Source organism: Bicyclus anynana, chromosome 23 (genome assembly GCF_947172395.1).
Source record: "Bicyclus anynana chromosome 23, ilBicAnyn1.1, whole genome shotgun sequence".
NCBI classification, from domain to species: domain Eukaryota; kingdom Metazoa; phylum Arthropoda; class Insecta; order Lepidoptera; family Nymphalidae; genus Bicyclus; species Bicyclus anynana.
The window spans coordinates 10310246-10328874 of NC_069105.1; the positions used below are offsets into that span (position 1 = coordinate 10310246).

General features: G+C 36.7%; 1 protein-coding gene across 5 annotated transcripts in view; it reads left to right on the forward strand.

Annotated features, from left to right (window-relative positions):
* LOC112047137 (paired box protein Pax-6) overlaps positions 1 to 18629 on the forward strand; it is a 104243-nt gene that overhangs the window by 26060 nt on the left and 59554 nt on the right. For 4 of the 5 annotated variants that reach the window (XM_052888631.1, XM_052888633.1, XM_052888632.1 and 1 more), the window contains 2 exons: positions 8702 to 8927; positions 16170 to 16190. In XM_052888631.1, coding sequence (XP_052744591.1) covers positions 8702 to 8927; positions 16170 to 16190 — 247 coding nt within the window. The remainder of the gene's footprint in view (positions 1 to 8701; positions 8928 to 16169; positions 16191 to 18629) is intronic. The other variant, XM_052888635.1, reaches the window with a different exon arrangement.

An 18629-nucleotide genomic window follows, 5' to 3' on the forward strand; every position in this document is an offset into this window, starting at 1 on the left:
CAAATACCTCCTTCCATCAACCCTGATCTAAATTAAAAAAATGTTAATTGAATCGAGCTGAAAATAGAACCTAAGGACTTATAGTATGCGCATTATCATCTGAGTCGTCCGGTCATAAAAGTCAAAAAAGATAGGAATGTGCAGCGCGCCTACCTGCGCACCCTAATTATCGATAAACGGCTACCTGCGCACGTGCTAATGATGAGTCAATAATGATTTGGACGATTCTGATTGGTCGGTTTCTAATGTAATTGCATTGCGTATTTTTTTTGCTATAAATGTGTTTACTGCAATTAAATAAATACATTCATGTGTTACTCGTTGCGCACTATGGATACTAATATATAATAAATTTGGCAGAAGACGAAGATTCTGATGATGAAGACTCAGATGAAGATTAATTTTATTTAGTTAATAATTATATAATATGAAATATGTATTATATTAAATCAAATATTGTTAATTTTTTTAATTTTGTGAACAAGATACGATAATAAACTTTACTTATCGATAATATGTCTTTCATTGTTACACCCTTCACTAGACGGCTCCATAAGACCCATAAGTGCAAGCGAGATAGATATAGAGAAATGATTTATGGCCCTAAGACTCAGTTGTTAATGCTATTAGTATAGATATTGTGCGCTAGAGGTTGTTAAAATAACCAAATCCTACTAATATTATAAATGCGAAAATTTGTATGTATGTTTGGATGTTTGTTACTCTATAACACCGCAACTACTGAATCGTTTTGGTTAAAATTTATATCCTAGTATATAGGAATCTTTGCGTTATAGGCTATGCGTTATAGGCTTTTATCCCGAAAAAATACTAATATTTGCGAGATGTCACCCGCACCACGCTACAGTGCACGAACTGTAGTTGAATTTGGAATTAAGACAAATGAAAGCCTAGATTTACATAAAGCCAAAATCCCGGAAAATTACATATTTATTTTTCCTGGGTAACACCGCAGGGCGCAGCTAGTGTCTAATAGGTATCACAAAATAGTTTGCACAAGAAAATTACACCCCATAAAAATAAAAACGATTTCTCAAAGTCGTGTAAAGTGATGTGTTATATCTCATTCACATCACATTTTAGTCAATGGTGTATTTTTTCTCTCTCGTGAAGTGGGCGTGGTTCCCGTCAAACGCCATAAATTATGCCATGGGCCAAAACAAACGGCGGTCTGAATGGGTCACATAAAATAAAATACGTTTTTGGGAAAGAAATGTGCGCATATTTCTGCTTTGTGCTTGTTTTTGTTTTGGTCGTCGTAACTTTTTTTTGAAAAGTTTTTTTTTAAATATTTTGTCGAACTTACTCCTAATAAGTTCAATCTTTTCCGACTAGTTGGTCAAATGAACTAAATGGGAATATTGGCTATATTAAAAAAATTACAAATATTCTTTTTAAAAAAGAAAAAAATATGTAATGTGATCGGGATGGTTTGAAAATAAGCATGTAGGCCTTATTTTGAAGCCATACATATCATCTAATGGCCTAACATTATCATCATCATATTATCATTCTTCTAGTAGGTATAATACACCAATGTCCCACTAGCATTATCAAAATCATGCGCGAAGTGCAAAAGCAGTGCTATCAAGTCATATCTTCATCCCCCCACTAGATGGACGTCTACTGCTGGACATTCATCTAGTGGGGTCGCCATTCCAACACCTTGGGACACCAACGTCCATTGGCAAATGGAACTATGTGCCCTGCCCATTGCCACTTCAACTTCGCGATGGCTGAGCTATGTCGGTGACTTTGGTTTTTCTGCGGATATCATTTCTGATTCTATCACGTAGAGATAGAATCAGAGAAACATAAGCCCATAGTTAGTGACAAGTCAAAGATCAATCATCACTGAGGAATTTTGGACGAAAAGATGTCACGAAGTTTTCCGAACGCTGCCCAAACGAGTCGAAAAGAAATAGGTATTATTAGCTCTAATTAATTAAAAAATATACTAAAATTAGTAGGTACAAAATAACGGTCACCACAAACCAACAAAGCTAAGAGGAACATTCAAAAATTTTAATCCAAACGGGATTTGGTGCATCCAAAATGGCGGTACAACAATTAAACTTTCCCCCACAGATTAAAGCAATTCAAAAACAGATACAAAATAATAATAAGAAGGGCATTAAGTGGGGGGATGTCTGTCTGTTAGTGACACCAGGTGTGTTGGGAAGGGTCGCCCCTTAGTTAAATAACTTATTTACTATATAGTAAGTGTTTGATTAATGCTAATGCATTTAATGTATCCTTTTTGCATTTAAATGAATATAAATGCCGCCATTGATGTCAAAGGACGCGACTAAGTTTGGTTATTTATTAAAATATTAGCGGAAGCCCGTGACTCTGTTCACATATAGTAAACTAGCGGACGCCCGCGACTTCGTCCGCATGGAATTTAGTTTTTCACAAATCCCTCGGGAACCATGGATTTTTCCGGGATAAAAAGTAGCCTATGTGTTAATCCATGCTATAATATATCTCAATACAAATTTTCAGCTCATTCGGTTAAGTAGTAGAGGCGTGAAAGAGTAGCAAACATTCATATCATTAAAATCATCAGTTTTCGCAAATCTCGGGAAACCATGGATTTTTTCGGGATAAAAAGTAGCCTATGTGTCTATCCAAAGTAAAATCCATTTCCATTCCAAATTTTAGCCAAATCGCTATAGTAGTAGCGGCGTTTTTTTAAATTTTTTACAAATCCTGCGAGAACCATAGACTTTTCCGGGATAAAAAGTAACCTATGTTCTGGTCCAAGGTTCTACTTATCTCTATACCAAATTCCATCCATAGCGGCTCAGAAGTTTAGCCGTGAAAAGCCAAAGATTTTTACTATTACTAACGTCGAAACTAAGGTGAACAAAGATTACTAATTGTGTTATTTCCATTTAGTCACTTATTAAACAACATAAGTTATTTAAACAAACCTAAATATTGTTTACAATGTCAAGTTGTGTGTTCAGCAAGTTGAAAAACTATAAGCATATACATAAATATATAATGTATTCTGGAGGCTACGCCACGGAGGCCGTCAAACATATCTATTCAGATAAAATAAAATCATAAAACATTTTGCGGAATTCAACAATAAATAATAATTAATTTATTAGCTATTACGCAATGAAAATCGTTTTTCCTGGAGATCACTAAATTATGTTTATTACTTTATTCGTACAGAAATAAATTAAGTATACAAAATAATTAGGTATAACATCATACATTACGTGTTTACGTGCTAATTATCTCGTAATTACAAGATTAGTATTAATTATTATGATTTTGATGAAACATTATGCATTTTTGATTCGTAAACAAAAATTTAAAAACAATAGGTAATTCAGAAATAGGAAACCTAGGTATATCTAAAGAAACGCGTACAAGGTTATACGTAAACTACTCATTATGTTTATATTATCTTAAAATCTTTGAGAGAGATCCTCTAAACTATACCTAAAATTTTGCACGATTGTTCAATCCTGGTGACAATTAATTTTTTGTTAGTATTATTTACAAATTAGCCCTTGACTACAATCTCACCTGTTGGCAAGTGATGATGCAGTCTAAGATGGAAGCAGGCTAATTTGTTAGGAGAAGGAAATCCACAGCCCCTCATCCACGACGAACGCTAAATCGCTTGGCGGCACGTCTTTGTTGGTAGGGTGGTAACTAACCGCGGCCGAAGCCTCCCACCAGCCAAAATAATAATTAAAACTATAGATACATGTTTATTCCGCAGCCTTGCATATAGCCATCATCATCATCATATCAGCCAATGGACGTCCACTGCAGGACATAGGCCTTTTTTAGGGACTTCCAAACATCACGACTCTGAGCCGCCTGCATCCAGCGGATCTCTGCAACTCGCTTGATCTTGTCAGGTCGACCAACACCTTAGATTATTCTGTCATCATCATCTAGGAATGCCCACACATGAGGAATAAACTCAAAAGTTCGTCATTACGAAGTTTAGCTATATAAAGTAAAGGTAAATGAGAAGTTTGGGTAAACATCGCTATTGCCTTACTTTATAATACACTAGCAGATACCACGTGTTTATCCGTGTAGTTCCCGTTACCGTGGGAATACGAGGACAGAACATACCTATGACACTCATAAATAACGTGGCTTTTTATTGGTAAAATAATTTTCAAAATCGGTGCAGTAGATCCAGAGATTATCCTCTACAACCTCATGATCTTTACCTCTACATAATATTAGTACCTATGGAAGTATAGACAAACCTTACTTACATAAAAAAGTACTTACTGTCATCCTCTAGGTACACATAAATAAGCACTATGTAATATATTAATAAGAGAGTCGTGATAGCCCAGTGGATATGACCTCTGCCTCCGATTCCGGAGGGTGTGGGTTCGAATCTGGTACGGGGCATGCACCTCCAACTTTTCAGTTGTGTGCATTTTAAGAAATTAAATATCACGTGTCTCAAACGGTGAAGGAAAACATCGTGAGGAAACCTGCATACCAGAGAATTTTTTAATTATCTGCGTGTGTGAAGTCTGCCAATCCGCATTGGGCCAGCGTGGTGGACTATTGGTCTAACCCCTCTCATTCTGAGAGGAGACTCGAGCTCAGCAGTGAGCCGTATATGGGTTGATAACGTATGTAATATATTACAATCAAAAAATAGATAAGCGTTTAAACTCTTTAAAATAAAATTAAACGCACAAGCATTGTGGGGGCTTAATTTATAAAAATAACAACAACTATAACACATAAATTTATAGAGTGGCGGCCATAAAAACGGGGATTAAAAATAAATCGCTCGAATAAATTGCACCTCTGAAATTAAAACACTCCCTCACGACACGCGCACTTGTGCAGGCGGCGCGTGTGGAGCGAGGCATAAGCGATAGCGGAAACGTAGACTCATCTTAACACGTTCACAGTCCAGTGGCCCAAATTAGTCTCACGCCAGTCTCTCCTCCCAAGTGTGGCCAATGTGGGCTCATAGAAGGTACTTGTAAATTTTCTTCTTTAAAACTATTGGGACTCGTAAGATGGGTAAGACTACTCGGACTGTAAACAAGTTACAGATGACTTAAAACCTTAAGCTATATGCATATATTTAACAGAAAACAGTGTGCAAAGCTTTCTAAAAATTCAGAACAGCATGACACACTGAAACAGTACCTGTTAAAATGTCTTCTTAAACTCTGTGTATAATTCTTTCATAAAAAAGACTAGGCTGTCAATCTGTATCTCGGTACACGGTTTAAAGCACTAGAATGACGTCAAACGCTACTCGTAAGTATCGACTTTGTGACGTCCCAGGAGGACATAATCATTAATCATTAAAAATAAGAGCTTAGTCTCTGATAGACACAAGTCTGAGTATACGCTAATCTGTCGACCAATTAGTCTAAATGATAAGTAGATTTCGGGGTGGCAGGTATCGAATATCATATTTAATACTCAATGGGTTTATCTTAATTGAGTTATGGTCACCTCTCTGGCCAACTCCACGGTATGCTATTCTTGGACTGTCACCAAAAATACGCAAGTATACCGAGTCCATTGTAGTGTCGAAATGTTCTAATTTAGCTTCTAAGGTTTGATCGACTATAGGGAAGTTCAATACAAGCTTGTAAAGTCTTAAGACTTTAGCCCAGCAGTGTTTCGCTTCTCCCTTAACCCACCCAAACACAGTATAGGGCGTACCACTGCAATTGTCCATTGTTCTTTTAACAGCTTGCTTGTTAGTGCGAGGACGGTGACGCCTAAGAGGTACTATTAATAACGTTTTGGCGCGAAAATACCTCGCGTAATTGGCGAATGCGAAATAATTAATGTAAACTGCGCGCGCAGCATGGCAGGACTGCCATGATTTCTTGGCAAACGCGTCCCAAAGCTGCATCATCGTTTTCCACATGATTGCAGAGCGGTAGCTTATGTAAAGTACAGTACAGTATACTACGGTAATACCCGGACTAAACAAAAGTCTTTTTTCAGCTAAGCCAAATTAAATGAATTTTAGTACAGATTCTAGTATTCTAGATTAGTCTTCTTGTTACAACTTAACGGGGAGCCTTTTTAGATCAAAACGGACTAATCAAGGGTCTCTTTTCCGCTAAGCCGAATTGATTGAAAGGATTGAATTTTAGTATAAATGTCTATACTCTTCTTGTCATAACTTAACGAGGAGCCTTTCCAGATCAAAACAGCGTTAATGCATGGCAAACAGTAGGTTAACTGGAATGAGCTCTGTCACAGAACTATTACTGACTCCACAAAACTAATGATGATGGCTGAAAACGTCAATTTTATGGAAATATATTCCTCGTTAGTCACCCTTTCACGATTACCAGGAAAAGAAAACCCATAAAGCAACCAAGCATCGGCATTCCGGACACGCGTCCAATATTATGAGCGACCACAAAAAGGGCCAAAACAATGAACTTTTTACCCCCACCCTTTTCTTAATCAAGGGCTGCCCCAAATTCGCCCGCAAATTGCATCCAATTGTTCACTTTTTACCGCGAGGCGTTCTTTATATATCGGGGGTGGAAAAAAAAGGAATTATCTAGCGATATACGGTTGAGTGCATCTGATGTAATGCGTCTATTGAGACGTATTGGTGTGAAAAAACCCGACGCAGCTATAATTGTTCCGAAGCAACTGTTAGGAAATGCCATCTGCAATCTGCCGGGTTAATTCGAGGCGCGGTACGAATGTGAAATTAATATTGCAGTGATACGATGGTTTTGCATAACTCTTGACTCTTGTGTTTAGTTTTTTTCTGTATTCGTTACTTTTACTTTAATTTGCTTTGGCTGGCATGGCGTAGTGGGTAGTGACCCTGCTTTCTGCATCCACGGCCTTAGGTTCGATTCCCACAACTGGAAAATATTTGTGTGATGAGCATGGATGTTTTCCAGTTTGTGGGTGTATTTATATATTACTAGCTGACGCCGCGCGGTTTCACCCGCGTGGTTCCCGTTCCCGTAGGAATATGAGGATAATAATAGCCTATAACCTTCCTCGATAAATGGGCTATCTAACACTGATAGAATTTTTCAAATCGGACCAGTAGTTCCTGAGATTAGCGTTCAATCAAACAAACAAACTCTTCATCTTTATAATATTAGTATAGATGTTAGCATTTATAAGTAGTATATAAATATTTATGGGTATACTAGTATTTAAAATAATTTACTCAGTGTTTTAGCCACTGAAGGCCCTAAAGGTCTAGATTCCAGTCGTGAAGCTATTTAAAACATTGCATCTGCCAGTGTGGAGTTGTATTGTTAATTATTAAAAATTACTCATAACCTAAAAGTCTTTCTTTCTTTAAGATTTACCAATTCTATCTAGTTCTAGAGGTTTTAACAGTTATGTTTACTTTCTGCTGAAAACAAGCTTTGCGGGCTAATAAGCCTGTGTGGTAATCCAGGGCATAATCTATAATCTATCTCCATCCTAAATTTTAGCCAAATCAGTTCAGTACTTGTCGCAAAACAAACATATACAAATACTTACAAACTTTATTTATGTATAACTCGTGCGATAAAACACTATTCTTTTATTAGTATTAGTGTTAGTTAGGTTTTGACCATGGATAGACCGTAAAATATAAAACTTTTATTATTTCAGTTAAAAAAGATGATATCTATTGATTTGGAATGTGCCAAATATTTAAAGTGTGGTCAAGCATAAAGAAAGCAATAAAAAACACAATTTTTTAACAAGCATTATCTCATCCAGGGCTTCGTAATACAAAAAGTTTTTTTTTAATAACCCAGTAGTATATGTAACACAAAGGGTGCTGAAGTATCGCATCTTCGGGGATTAGATAATAATTTGTGGTCTCCTTTTTCGTGCCGCAAAAACCCTTTTTTTGTGCAGACTTTGGGGTTTTTTTATTTTCGCAAAGCGGATTAGTTTTTAACGGGTTATTTTTTAAATCCAAGATGTTAGTAGGTACCTGTTGTAAAAAATTGCGGGTAGTTCTCTATTTTTATTTGAAAAGAATTCTATGCCCACTTGAGAGTGAATTATTTTGTGGTTCAAATATCTACTTCCTTAGCGAAATTGGCAATACATCATTTTACTTCTTTTTTTTTTATATTAAATCGTTTTTCTATTCTACAGTAAAATTGGTGTTCGCATAATATCGGGGTTATTGCATCGAAGAAGAATATTTAGAATTAATTCGTTGTGGATACACCGATTACATTTTTTATGAAAACGAGGGTATTTCCATCAATTACTTAATCGTGCCAAAGGAGGTGCTTTAAATTTATATAACGCGTAGGCTGGTCAGTGTACAAAGACTAAAAAGTAAATAAAATTAAAAAAACATAAAATAACTAATATTCTAGAAAGAAAGAAAGAAAGATAGAAAATAAATTTATTCAAATCTACAAGTTACAGACAGTCAGTAAAACTAAAACTAAAATAACTAATATCTAAATAATTAATATTGACTATTCAAATCTACTTATCAAATATTGATTATTCAAATCTACTTTTCTAATATTCATTCTCCCCAAGAAATACAAGTTATTAAGCGTCGTATTGATATTGTTTTGATATTCGGACGTTCGGAACCCATAAAATCTACCACAACCAAAAAAATATAACCATTAATTTTACATAACACTATACAAATGTGTCAAATCAGTCAGAGTTCCCATGCTTTCTCCCATAGATGAGCTGATGCACAGTGCGGCAATGGGCGGAGGCGCCCTCTTCGGGTGCTCCTCTGCCGGCCACAGCGGGATCAACCAGCTGGGCGGGGTGTACGTCAACGGGAGACCCTTGCCCGACTCCACGCGGCAGAAGATAGTGGAGCTGGCGCACTCGGGGGCGCGGCCGTGCGACATCAGCAGGATCCTGCAGGTGTCCAACGGCTGCGTGTCCAAGATACTAGGCAGGTCAGTTCTTTACGTTGCTTTGAGCTTTGGTTATTGATTGGCAACCTCTACTTCTAAGGAGTTATCACGATTATCACATCACTTAATGGATGGAAATAGTTTAGAGACTTCAGTAACACCATGGTTTTAAATCGCTTGAATCCAGAAACTCCCTCCGACTTACTTGTTCATAACGTGGGAGAACGACAAATATAGCGTGTTCATATGTTAGGTATATCTACTATGTAAGAGGTAGAAGGTTGCGGTACGGTAAATCCTGAAGGCGAACCCTGCAACTCTCTTAATTTAGTCAGTTCATCTCGTGGGAGAACGACCAGGGACTTTTAAATGAGCCTGAGCCTGCATCAAGCAACTCTCTTAGTGTCATTCAAACCCAGTGGATCAACCAATACTGCATGTTTCGGTGTGAGGTATTCTTTGTAGTAGACCGACCCTTGCGTGACTCCACGCGGCAATAGATAGTAGAGAAGGCACACTCGGAGGCACGGATGGACGTTATCTGCTGAGTCCTGCAGGTGCCCAACGGTGTGTGTCCAAGATACTAGGCAGGTCAGTTCTTATTAAAGCTATTGATGTGATTGGCGACAACTGGCCATCTTCTAGCAGATGATGCTGTTACTGTCATTGACACTGTAGTATATGTCAACAGCCTAGACTGTCAATAGATGAATCTATAAATACAAGCCTCGGAGGGGGCAGTTGCACTTTGGTGCTACAGCAGTACGTACCACGAGGTACTAAGTAGATACAGTGTTCAACCAACTGGATGTGATAAGCCGAGTGATCAACCGATCACCCAGAGAGTGTGTGCAAACACTACAGACATTATCCAACTTCTTGAAATAATAAAGTTTCACTCCGTATGTTCCTACAAAGTCTATGAACCGGCGCATGCTTTTGGCAATAGGCAGGTTAATTCTTAGACTTAATGTTGTTACGACATGGTTGTTAATTATATAGGTAGGCAATGGCAAAAGACAATTATTGATGTTGAATGTCAATCTAAGCCTTCAAACAAGTTGTAAAATTAGCTCGATGCTCTACAGATCATAAATAAATTGTAATAATCATTAATTTTACATATTACCCAGGTTACTTAATTCTTAAATTAGATTATGACCTCTACCTCAAGAAGGTACGTAGCTAAACAGCCATTGCTTTGAACTCGCAAAATGTTGATAATTTCTAAAAAAAGGCTATCGGACCAAATATTGTACCTACTTTGAACAGGTCAAATAATAATTAATCGATTGGTATACCTATACTCAAATTCTTTTAGTACATTTTGACATATAATTGTTTAATAATGAAGCAGCGTCTACATTAATACATTAATTTCTTTAGAACGAATCTTTCTTGGACTATTATTTATTGAACAATGTCAAGGCAAGCAAATCCAAATCCACATTAACAATGCCGAATCCCATTTACAGAAAACTTTAATCCAATTCAGTGTCAAATCCAAGTCTAACAGTATTAACCAAAGGGCGCCCATAACAATTAAATCGAGTACTATTACGCGAATAAATGAATTATTTAGCACAAAACCCATTGTTGGTATAACAAAAGCAAAGAATCGATTGTCGGGCCCGTCCGTCCGAGGCTCTAAGAAAGCGTTGAGGTCATAGTTGCGCCACGCGAGCAAATTGGTGACGTTCCCATTACCTCCCGAGGTATTCTACAAAGGAGTGAACAATACGCAAGGAATTGAGGAATTTCAATGACTTAATCAATACAAAAAGTTTGCATTCCCATAGTGTATTGTTTTTGTATGAATGAAGTGTACGCAGCGGGCGCTAGGTGGGAATCGACATCGGGCGCTGACAGTGGGGTGCCTAATTTTGGGGAGTTTCTATCCTTTAACGTTTGATTGCGATTTTATCGGTTTGATACTGAGGATTTTAGCCCTCGACTGTTTATTGAAATGCCTGTTACAACTGAATTAGTAGATGCATTGTTTCCAGACGGAAATCGCTTTAACGTAAAACTGATTAAAATAACAGCTGTTGCTCTTCCTCAGAGGAATCTGAAGGAAGATTCGCTGCAAACAGATAGATTTTTGAATGACGTAATGCCGATTGATGACGTAATGACTGTAGCGGGGTTAGGGTGATAACTGACGGACTAGGTAGTCCCTGGTTTAAGTCTTTAACAATCAGGTAGCTTACGATATTTACCGCGACCTATAGATTAACGTGCTTAAGGGCAAGGGGATGTACAAGTAAAACCATTTCATAGAAGGAAACCTCAATACTTTATATGCCTACCCAGAACTCGAACTAAGAACCAAGATTCAAAGCTACATAGGCTAACCACTGAATCAACGAGGATGTAATTTTGATTTTATTACCTACTAGCCGACGCCCAGCAGTTTCACTGGCCTAGTTCCCGTTCCCGTGAGAATGTGGGGATAAAATATAGCCTATGACACTCACAAATAACGTGGCTTTCTAGTAGTAAAAATTTTTCAAAATCAGTTCAGTAGATCCAGAGATAACCTCTACAATACCAGAGATAACCCCGCGGTTTCACCAGCGTACTTTCCTTCCCCGTGAGAATACAAGGATAAAATTAGCCTATGACACTTACAAATAACGTAGCGTTCTAGTGGTAAAAGAATTTTCAAAGTCAGTTCAGTAGATCCAGAAACTTTACCTCTTTTTAATATTAAGTATAGATTTATGTGCCGCCGGTATGCTTAGGAGGTGTGAAGCTTAGGGTCGTGAAGCAATTCAGGTATTTAGGACACGTCATAAAAGAGAACTTAAGGGATGATGATGACATAGAAAGAGAACGAAGGGCTTTGTCAGTTAGGTGTAATATGCTTGCCCGCAGATTTGCTCGATGTACCAAAGAAGTTAAAATAACGCTTTTTAAAGCCTACTGTCAATCGTTCTACTCGAGTGGTTTGTGGGTGACATATTCACTTAGATCACTAAATACCCTTAGAGTTCAATACAATAATGGGTTTAGGATGTTGTTGGGGTTGCCAAGGTATTGTAGTGCAAGTGGCATGTTCTTCGATGCTCGCACTGATGGTTTCCATGCTATCATGCGCAAAAAGGCAGCTTCACTCCTACAACGTCTTCGCGATGGCCACAACAGCATCCTGGGCTCAATATTGGAGAGGTTGAGCTGCCCAATAGTGGCACGATGGATAGCTATGGCTACAGGCCGTTTTTGTAGATAGATGTTACATAGATAGATGTTACTTTTATTTTTAATTTTAATTTTAATTTTTAGGTTCACTAACAATACTAACATAGTTTAAGGTAAAAAATTGTTATTAATCTTACTAACTCATCTAGATTATTATTTATATGGTTCTTGAACTGAAATAAAAATTCATTCATTCATTATCTATTAATCTTGCAAACAAAATTGTGCACACAAAGTGCAATACAAAGTGCTAGCTAACTTCGAAGTGAAACGTGATATCACATAACTTTATATTGGTTCTCTTCAGGGACAACAAAGTAATAGTCAAGCAACTTTGTAAGCAAGAAGACAAGAGTCTCAGCTGTGCAATTTCAAAACGTAGCAAGTGACATGTATTTTATATAGGACAGCCAAAGTGCAAATGCAATACTTTGATTTGTACCATTCTTAGATCTAAATTGTTTGACGGAAATTGGATAAAGATTGTAGAATATCTTCTTTACCTTATCTTAAATCTAATATATAAAATTCTCGTGTCACAGTTTTCGTTGCCGTTTCGGAGGAGAAACAGCTTGACCGATTTTGATGAAATTTTTTGTGCTTACCGGTGTCTATGAGAATAGGCCAACATCTATTTTCAAACCCCTAAATCCTAGGGGTACGGTACGGTAAAAGTACGGTATAACTAGGGTAGGGGTAGGGTTGAGGTACGGTAGGGTAGGGATAGGGAAGAAGTGCATCATAAGTCAAAGCGAAGCTTGAGCGGGTCCGCTAGTAATAATATAATTATGTATATATACTGAAGCCCTACCTATCTTAAAGATCTATATTGAAAATACATAGTTTCTCAGGAAGATATTTACGTCCAACGACCTATTTAAAATATCGTAGGTATTTTGAAAATCCTTTGTGTATGTGTAACCAGTTTAAATAGCTAATAATATAAGCTGTTTTTAAAAAAAAAAAAAAAATTCTGAAATTTGTTCGCGTTTTCACATTCTGTACTATTCTATTGTAAAAATATTTAATCAACTTTCCGTATGATACTTATTTACTTATGGATATTAAATTTTAGTATATGTATAAACCTTTTGACGGCCTCCGTAGCGCAATGGTATGCGCGGTGGATATACAAGACGGAGGTCCTGGGTTCGATCCCCGGCTGGGCAGATTAAGATTTTCTTAATTTGTCCAGGTCTGGCTGGTGGGAGGCTTCGGCCGTGGCTAGTTACCACCCTACCGGCAAAGACGTAAAGCGATTTAGCGTTCCGGTACGATACCGTGTAGAAACCGAAAGGGGTGTGGATTTTCATCCTCCTCCTAACAAGTTAGCCCGCTTCCATCTTAGACTGCATCATCACTTACCATCAGGTGAGATTGTAGTCAAGGGCTAACTTGTAAAGAATAAAAAAAAAAAAACCTAAGTACTTAAATACTAAATTTAAAAAATACGATGAGGTCATAATGGTAAAGGTCTATTTACTAAAGTAGGTACTATACCTACTTCAGTAAATAGACCTTTACCATTATGACCTCATTATTTTTTTTAAATAATCATAACTTTTTGAGAAGTTTTATTTCCATTTCACGCATTGACGCGAACAAAAGACCAAAAGTCAATTTGGGACAATAAAGAAATTTAAAAGACGTCAATCAAAGCGACTAGAGTTTTTAATACAGGGTGTGCCTGTCAGGGTTGTCCCACGACCGCCCCTAAATAAATACGATAAAAGGGAAAATAATAATATTTGCCAGTAATTGGCACCCCTGCTGGCACTTGCACTTCAAGAGATCTTGTAGGAATGTGATTTTTGTTTGGGGTTGTTATTATTTTTGTTATGTTTGCTTGTTGAGGTATTGATCGGTGAAATTATGTTTGAAGAACCAACATGAGAATATAGTACCAGTGGCATGCACTTTATAGATGCAGTAATACACTGCCTACCCTGAGAACTCCTTACGAAATTAATGCAGAAGGATTTTTCCATTTTGTATAATTTGTAAGTTTAGTGCATACCCTATTTAGAAAGCTTATGCACGCTCTTGGTAGATAGGTACTATTGGGAAGGATCTATAAATAACTAACTGCGTCTATGGTACTTATGATTGACATGAGTTCGTTTTACACCTCGATCCCCGGCTGGGCCGATTGAGGTTTTACCACCCTACCGGCAAAGACGTATCGCCAAGCGATTTCCGGTAACATGTCGTATAGAAACCGAAAGGAGTGTGGATTTTTCATCCTGCTCCTAATTTAAGAAAATTCTCTGGTATGCCTCACGATGTTTTCCCTTCATTGTTTGAGACACGTGATATTTAATTTCTTAAAATGCACACAACTCTTAAGTAGGTACATGCATGCCCCATGCATTCGAACCCACACCCTCCGGAATCGGAGGCAGAGTTCATATCCACTGGGCTATCACGGCTCTTTTTCTAAAATATGACCAAAATTCCCGTTTCCCTCCAATTAGTTAGGAGTGGGTACGACTTAAATCCTGCGTTACTGGTTATTGAGGCTTTAAAGATTCGCTTTTGCCCTGGTCACAAACCCTACGCACACCACATTCCACAAATTACAGTAAAGCGTGAGCTAGAAAGAATCAACCGCGGCTGCAAAATGCGTGTGCATTTCCCACACACCCCTAAAATTCTTATCGTGCCAATTACGTAAAGGGTTCCGTTCCTTAGGGTCCCGCAAAGGGCAAGCGTGGCGGGAATCCTAATTAAGGAGCCCTCCCGCCTAGCTGTTCACATTTGATTTTAGATGTTAGTTGTTTCTGTACTTTACATCGTTTTCTTTTAGTTTCTTTAATCTTTGATACCAATCTTTTTTTTAATCTGAATATTTAAAACTGTATCTTTGATCGTATAGATTATCATTATCATTATTATGATGGACTTATAGGTACTAGTTTAATGGAAGAAGAAGAAGAAGAAATACTTTATTGCACACAAAAATACAATTATAAATTGAAACATTAGAAAACATAAATTAAACTTAGCATGCAAAGGCGGCCTTATTACTATAAGTAATCTCTACCAGGCAACCCCTGACGAGAGAACTTGCGAAGAAAGAGCGGGAAGGTGCAATACATTATATGTATTAATGGACGTTTGCGACTTGTCGGTTTTGATATAGTTTGTATCATAATGCAATATTTTATTTTCTTATCAGCGGTGGGGTTGTTAATGAACCCGTTTTTCACGAATATTATTTAAAAACTGGATTTTAGCTACTAATTAGTTTACTAACTATTAACGCGACAAAAAAATAGACTATTTTCTTCTTCAAGGCTTTATTTTTCCTACATTATAATTCATCAAAATCAGTAAGTACAAAGATTTATGTTTTGCATTTACGTGGTTTCGGCTGGTGGAAGGCTTTAGCCGTGGCTAGTTACCACCCTACCAGCAAAGACGTATCGCCAAGCGATTTAGCGTTCCGGTACGATGTCGTGTAGAAACCGAAATGGTGTGGATTTTTTATTCTCCTCCTAACAAGTTAGCTCGCTTCCGTCTTAAACTGCATCGTCACTTACCATCAGGAGAGATTGTAGTCAAGAGCTAACTTGTAAAGAATAAAAAAAAATAATTTGCCAAAAATATTTTAATTTAGATAAGTATTCGCAAGTATGCTTAGGTGACCAAGTCCAATGATTTTTTTAGTTGATTTCATAAAATACGTTGTCATCATAAAATATAAATTATTTTTTATAAAATATAGAAATAAAGAATTATTTGATAGTTATAAATGTTTATGTTTTATTTTCACGAATATTTCATCGCTACGTAGGTGAAATTGAAAATCACTAACAAAGTTGGGATAAAATGAATCTCAACATTCAATCAATCTGAACTATTTGCGCTTTCGAAATTATTTTTTAAATCATTATGTATATTTTTACTTACATTGAAAAAAGAGGAACTTTTTAAATACAAATGTAACTCTAGAACTAATTATGTGGACAATATATCAAAACACTGAGTATTTCAAAACAATCAAGTGTTTATAAATTTTCACGATGTATTGAAATATAGATAAAAAGTGCAATAACTGATACGTTGTCTCTTTTGTCCCAGATTATCCTGGAATAATATGCAGTAAGTAAAAATATACATAATATTTAAAATACACTAACCTTATAATATTATTATACTCTGTAGTCAATAAGAATATTATTATTACTGATTAAAACTAATTTTCTTTGCTTTTCCTCATAGCGTATATTTTGCGTAAGTAGCCGAATTCGATATGGACAGAATAACAACAAAGAGTTGCTTAGCAACCATCCGCAGGCAGGTGTTAACAACCTTTTTCAAAATTCGTAATAATTATATTTTTATAGAAGTGCAATTTACGTAAATACTTCAAAAAAGAAAGTCAGTTAAAAATATTTATAGTTAACTAATTTTTATAAGAAGGTAACAGTTCCTTGCTCTATTATAATTTCCTACATGAATATAAAATTAGCATTAGCCAGATCATATGTAGATTTGAATAATTAAAATACTTATATATAAATATTTTACTCTCCATCTTTACAGTTATGTACATTTTAAGAAATTAAATACATAATTAAATAATAAGTATCACGCGAATTATAATACTATATGAAATATTCTGAGAGGAGACTCGTGCTCAACAGTGAGCCGAAAAGGTTGTAAGTGATGATTAGTACAATACCTAGGCTAAGCTTCATGCAGTTTTGTACCTGCTTTAAAAAAAAACTAAAGTAGTCAGTCAGTCAGTAGCCAAACAGTACCTAAATTAAATGTATCTATTAAGAATTTTCATAATTTCTAACGTGTGTGCAGTCTGCCAATCCGCATTGGGGACTGTTAGCCTAACCCCTATCATTCTGAGAGGAGATTCGTGCTCAACAGTGAGCCGAATATGGGTTGTTAACGATCATTGGTACTAGGCCTAGGCACAGAATACATATGTACAAGTAACCTAGCCTAGACTTCATGCAGTTTTGTAGCTGCTTTTTAAAAAATAAAAAACTAAAGTAGTCAGTAGCCAAAACAGTAAATTAAATGTACAAATAACCACTTCAAACTCAAACCCAATATCAGATAAGTGTTGAAACGGTATCTCCCGCTGCGATCCGCTATCTACATCCAATCTTTGACCCCCGGCGTTTGAGCCTCACTTGATATGCATTGAACGAACTTTTAACCATTTGGAAATTAAGGATTTTTTCTTTTTTTTTCTTTTATAGCATACCAATTAGGCACTACAAATTACGATTTAGCTGATTACTTGGATAGGAACATATTTTTTGTAGTTTTGCTAGCGTACTAATGAGGCATTTAAAAAAAACAAATAATTAAATTTATTTACTTAAGTATGTTTAATTGTTTAACTTCAGTTTTTTTTTTTCGTGATGAGATTTGACGACCTCCGTGACGCTGTGGTATGCGCGGTGAATTTACAAGACTGAGGTCCTGGGTTTGATTCCCGGCTGGGCCGATTGCGTTTTTCTTAATTGGTCCAGGTGTGGCTGGTGGGAGGCTTCGGCTGTGACTAGTTACCACCCTACCGACAAAGACGTACCGCCAAGCGATTTAGCGTTTCAGTATGATGTGGTGTAGAAACCGAAAGGGGTGTGGATTTCATCCTCCCCCTAAAGTTAGCCCGCTTTCATTTTAGATTGTACCATCACTTACCATAAGGTGAGATTTAAGTCAAGTGCTAACTTGTAAACAATAAAAAAAAAGATAATATTTTATAGAAAGAAGAATTAAGAAATAAAAAAAATTATTTAACATATCGATAACTTCACACAGGCTTAGGAAAACATAACATACTATCTACTAAACAACTTGTCACAAATTTTGTCAAAATTCAGAATTGTAGATAAACACGCAACGCAAACGACTTCCAATAGGTCATTTAAAAAGTTTTGAATTATTTTAAAAACCTTTATTTTTTTGGTTTATTACCCCTGATTGTTTTTTTATTGTGTTATTTCAGTGACAACACTTACTCGTAAAACCGTTACATTCCTTTCAAGCACGACTGGTGACATCTCAAAAAAGCTGCGTCTACCCCCAAATAAACAGTTACTATCAAATACATGTCATCTGTCGATACAGAAGCGATGTTTGCTATATTGTGAAGTGCTATTAGATGGTTATTAGAGTCGAGGAGCGCTGGGGGCTGTGTAATCGTTTGAGCCCGAGGCGTTGGGGGTCATAGAGTAAATCGTAATAGATTGTTGTTTGATTTATTTTTTACTCTGTTACTATTTTGGTATTATGTTTTTTTGGCTGGTAACTGGCCTGTGATAGCCGTGATAGCCCAGTGAATATGACCTCTGCCTCCGAATCCGGTCCAGGGCATGCACCTCCAACTTTTCAGTTGTGTGCATTTTAAGAAATTAAATATCACGTGTCTCAAACGGTGAAGGTAAACATCGTGATGAAAACTGCACACCAGAGAATTTCTTAATTCTCTGGTGTGCAGTTGCGTGTGTGAAGTCTGCCAATCCGCGTTGGGCCAGCGTGGTGGACTATTGGACTAACCCCTCTCATTCT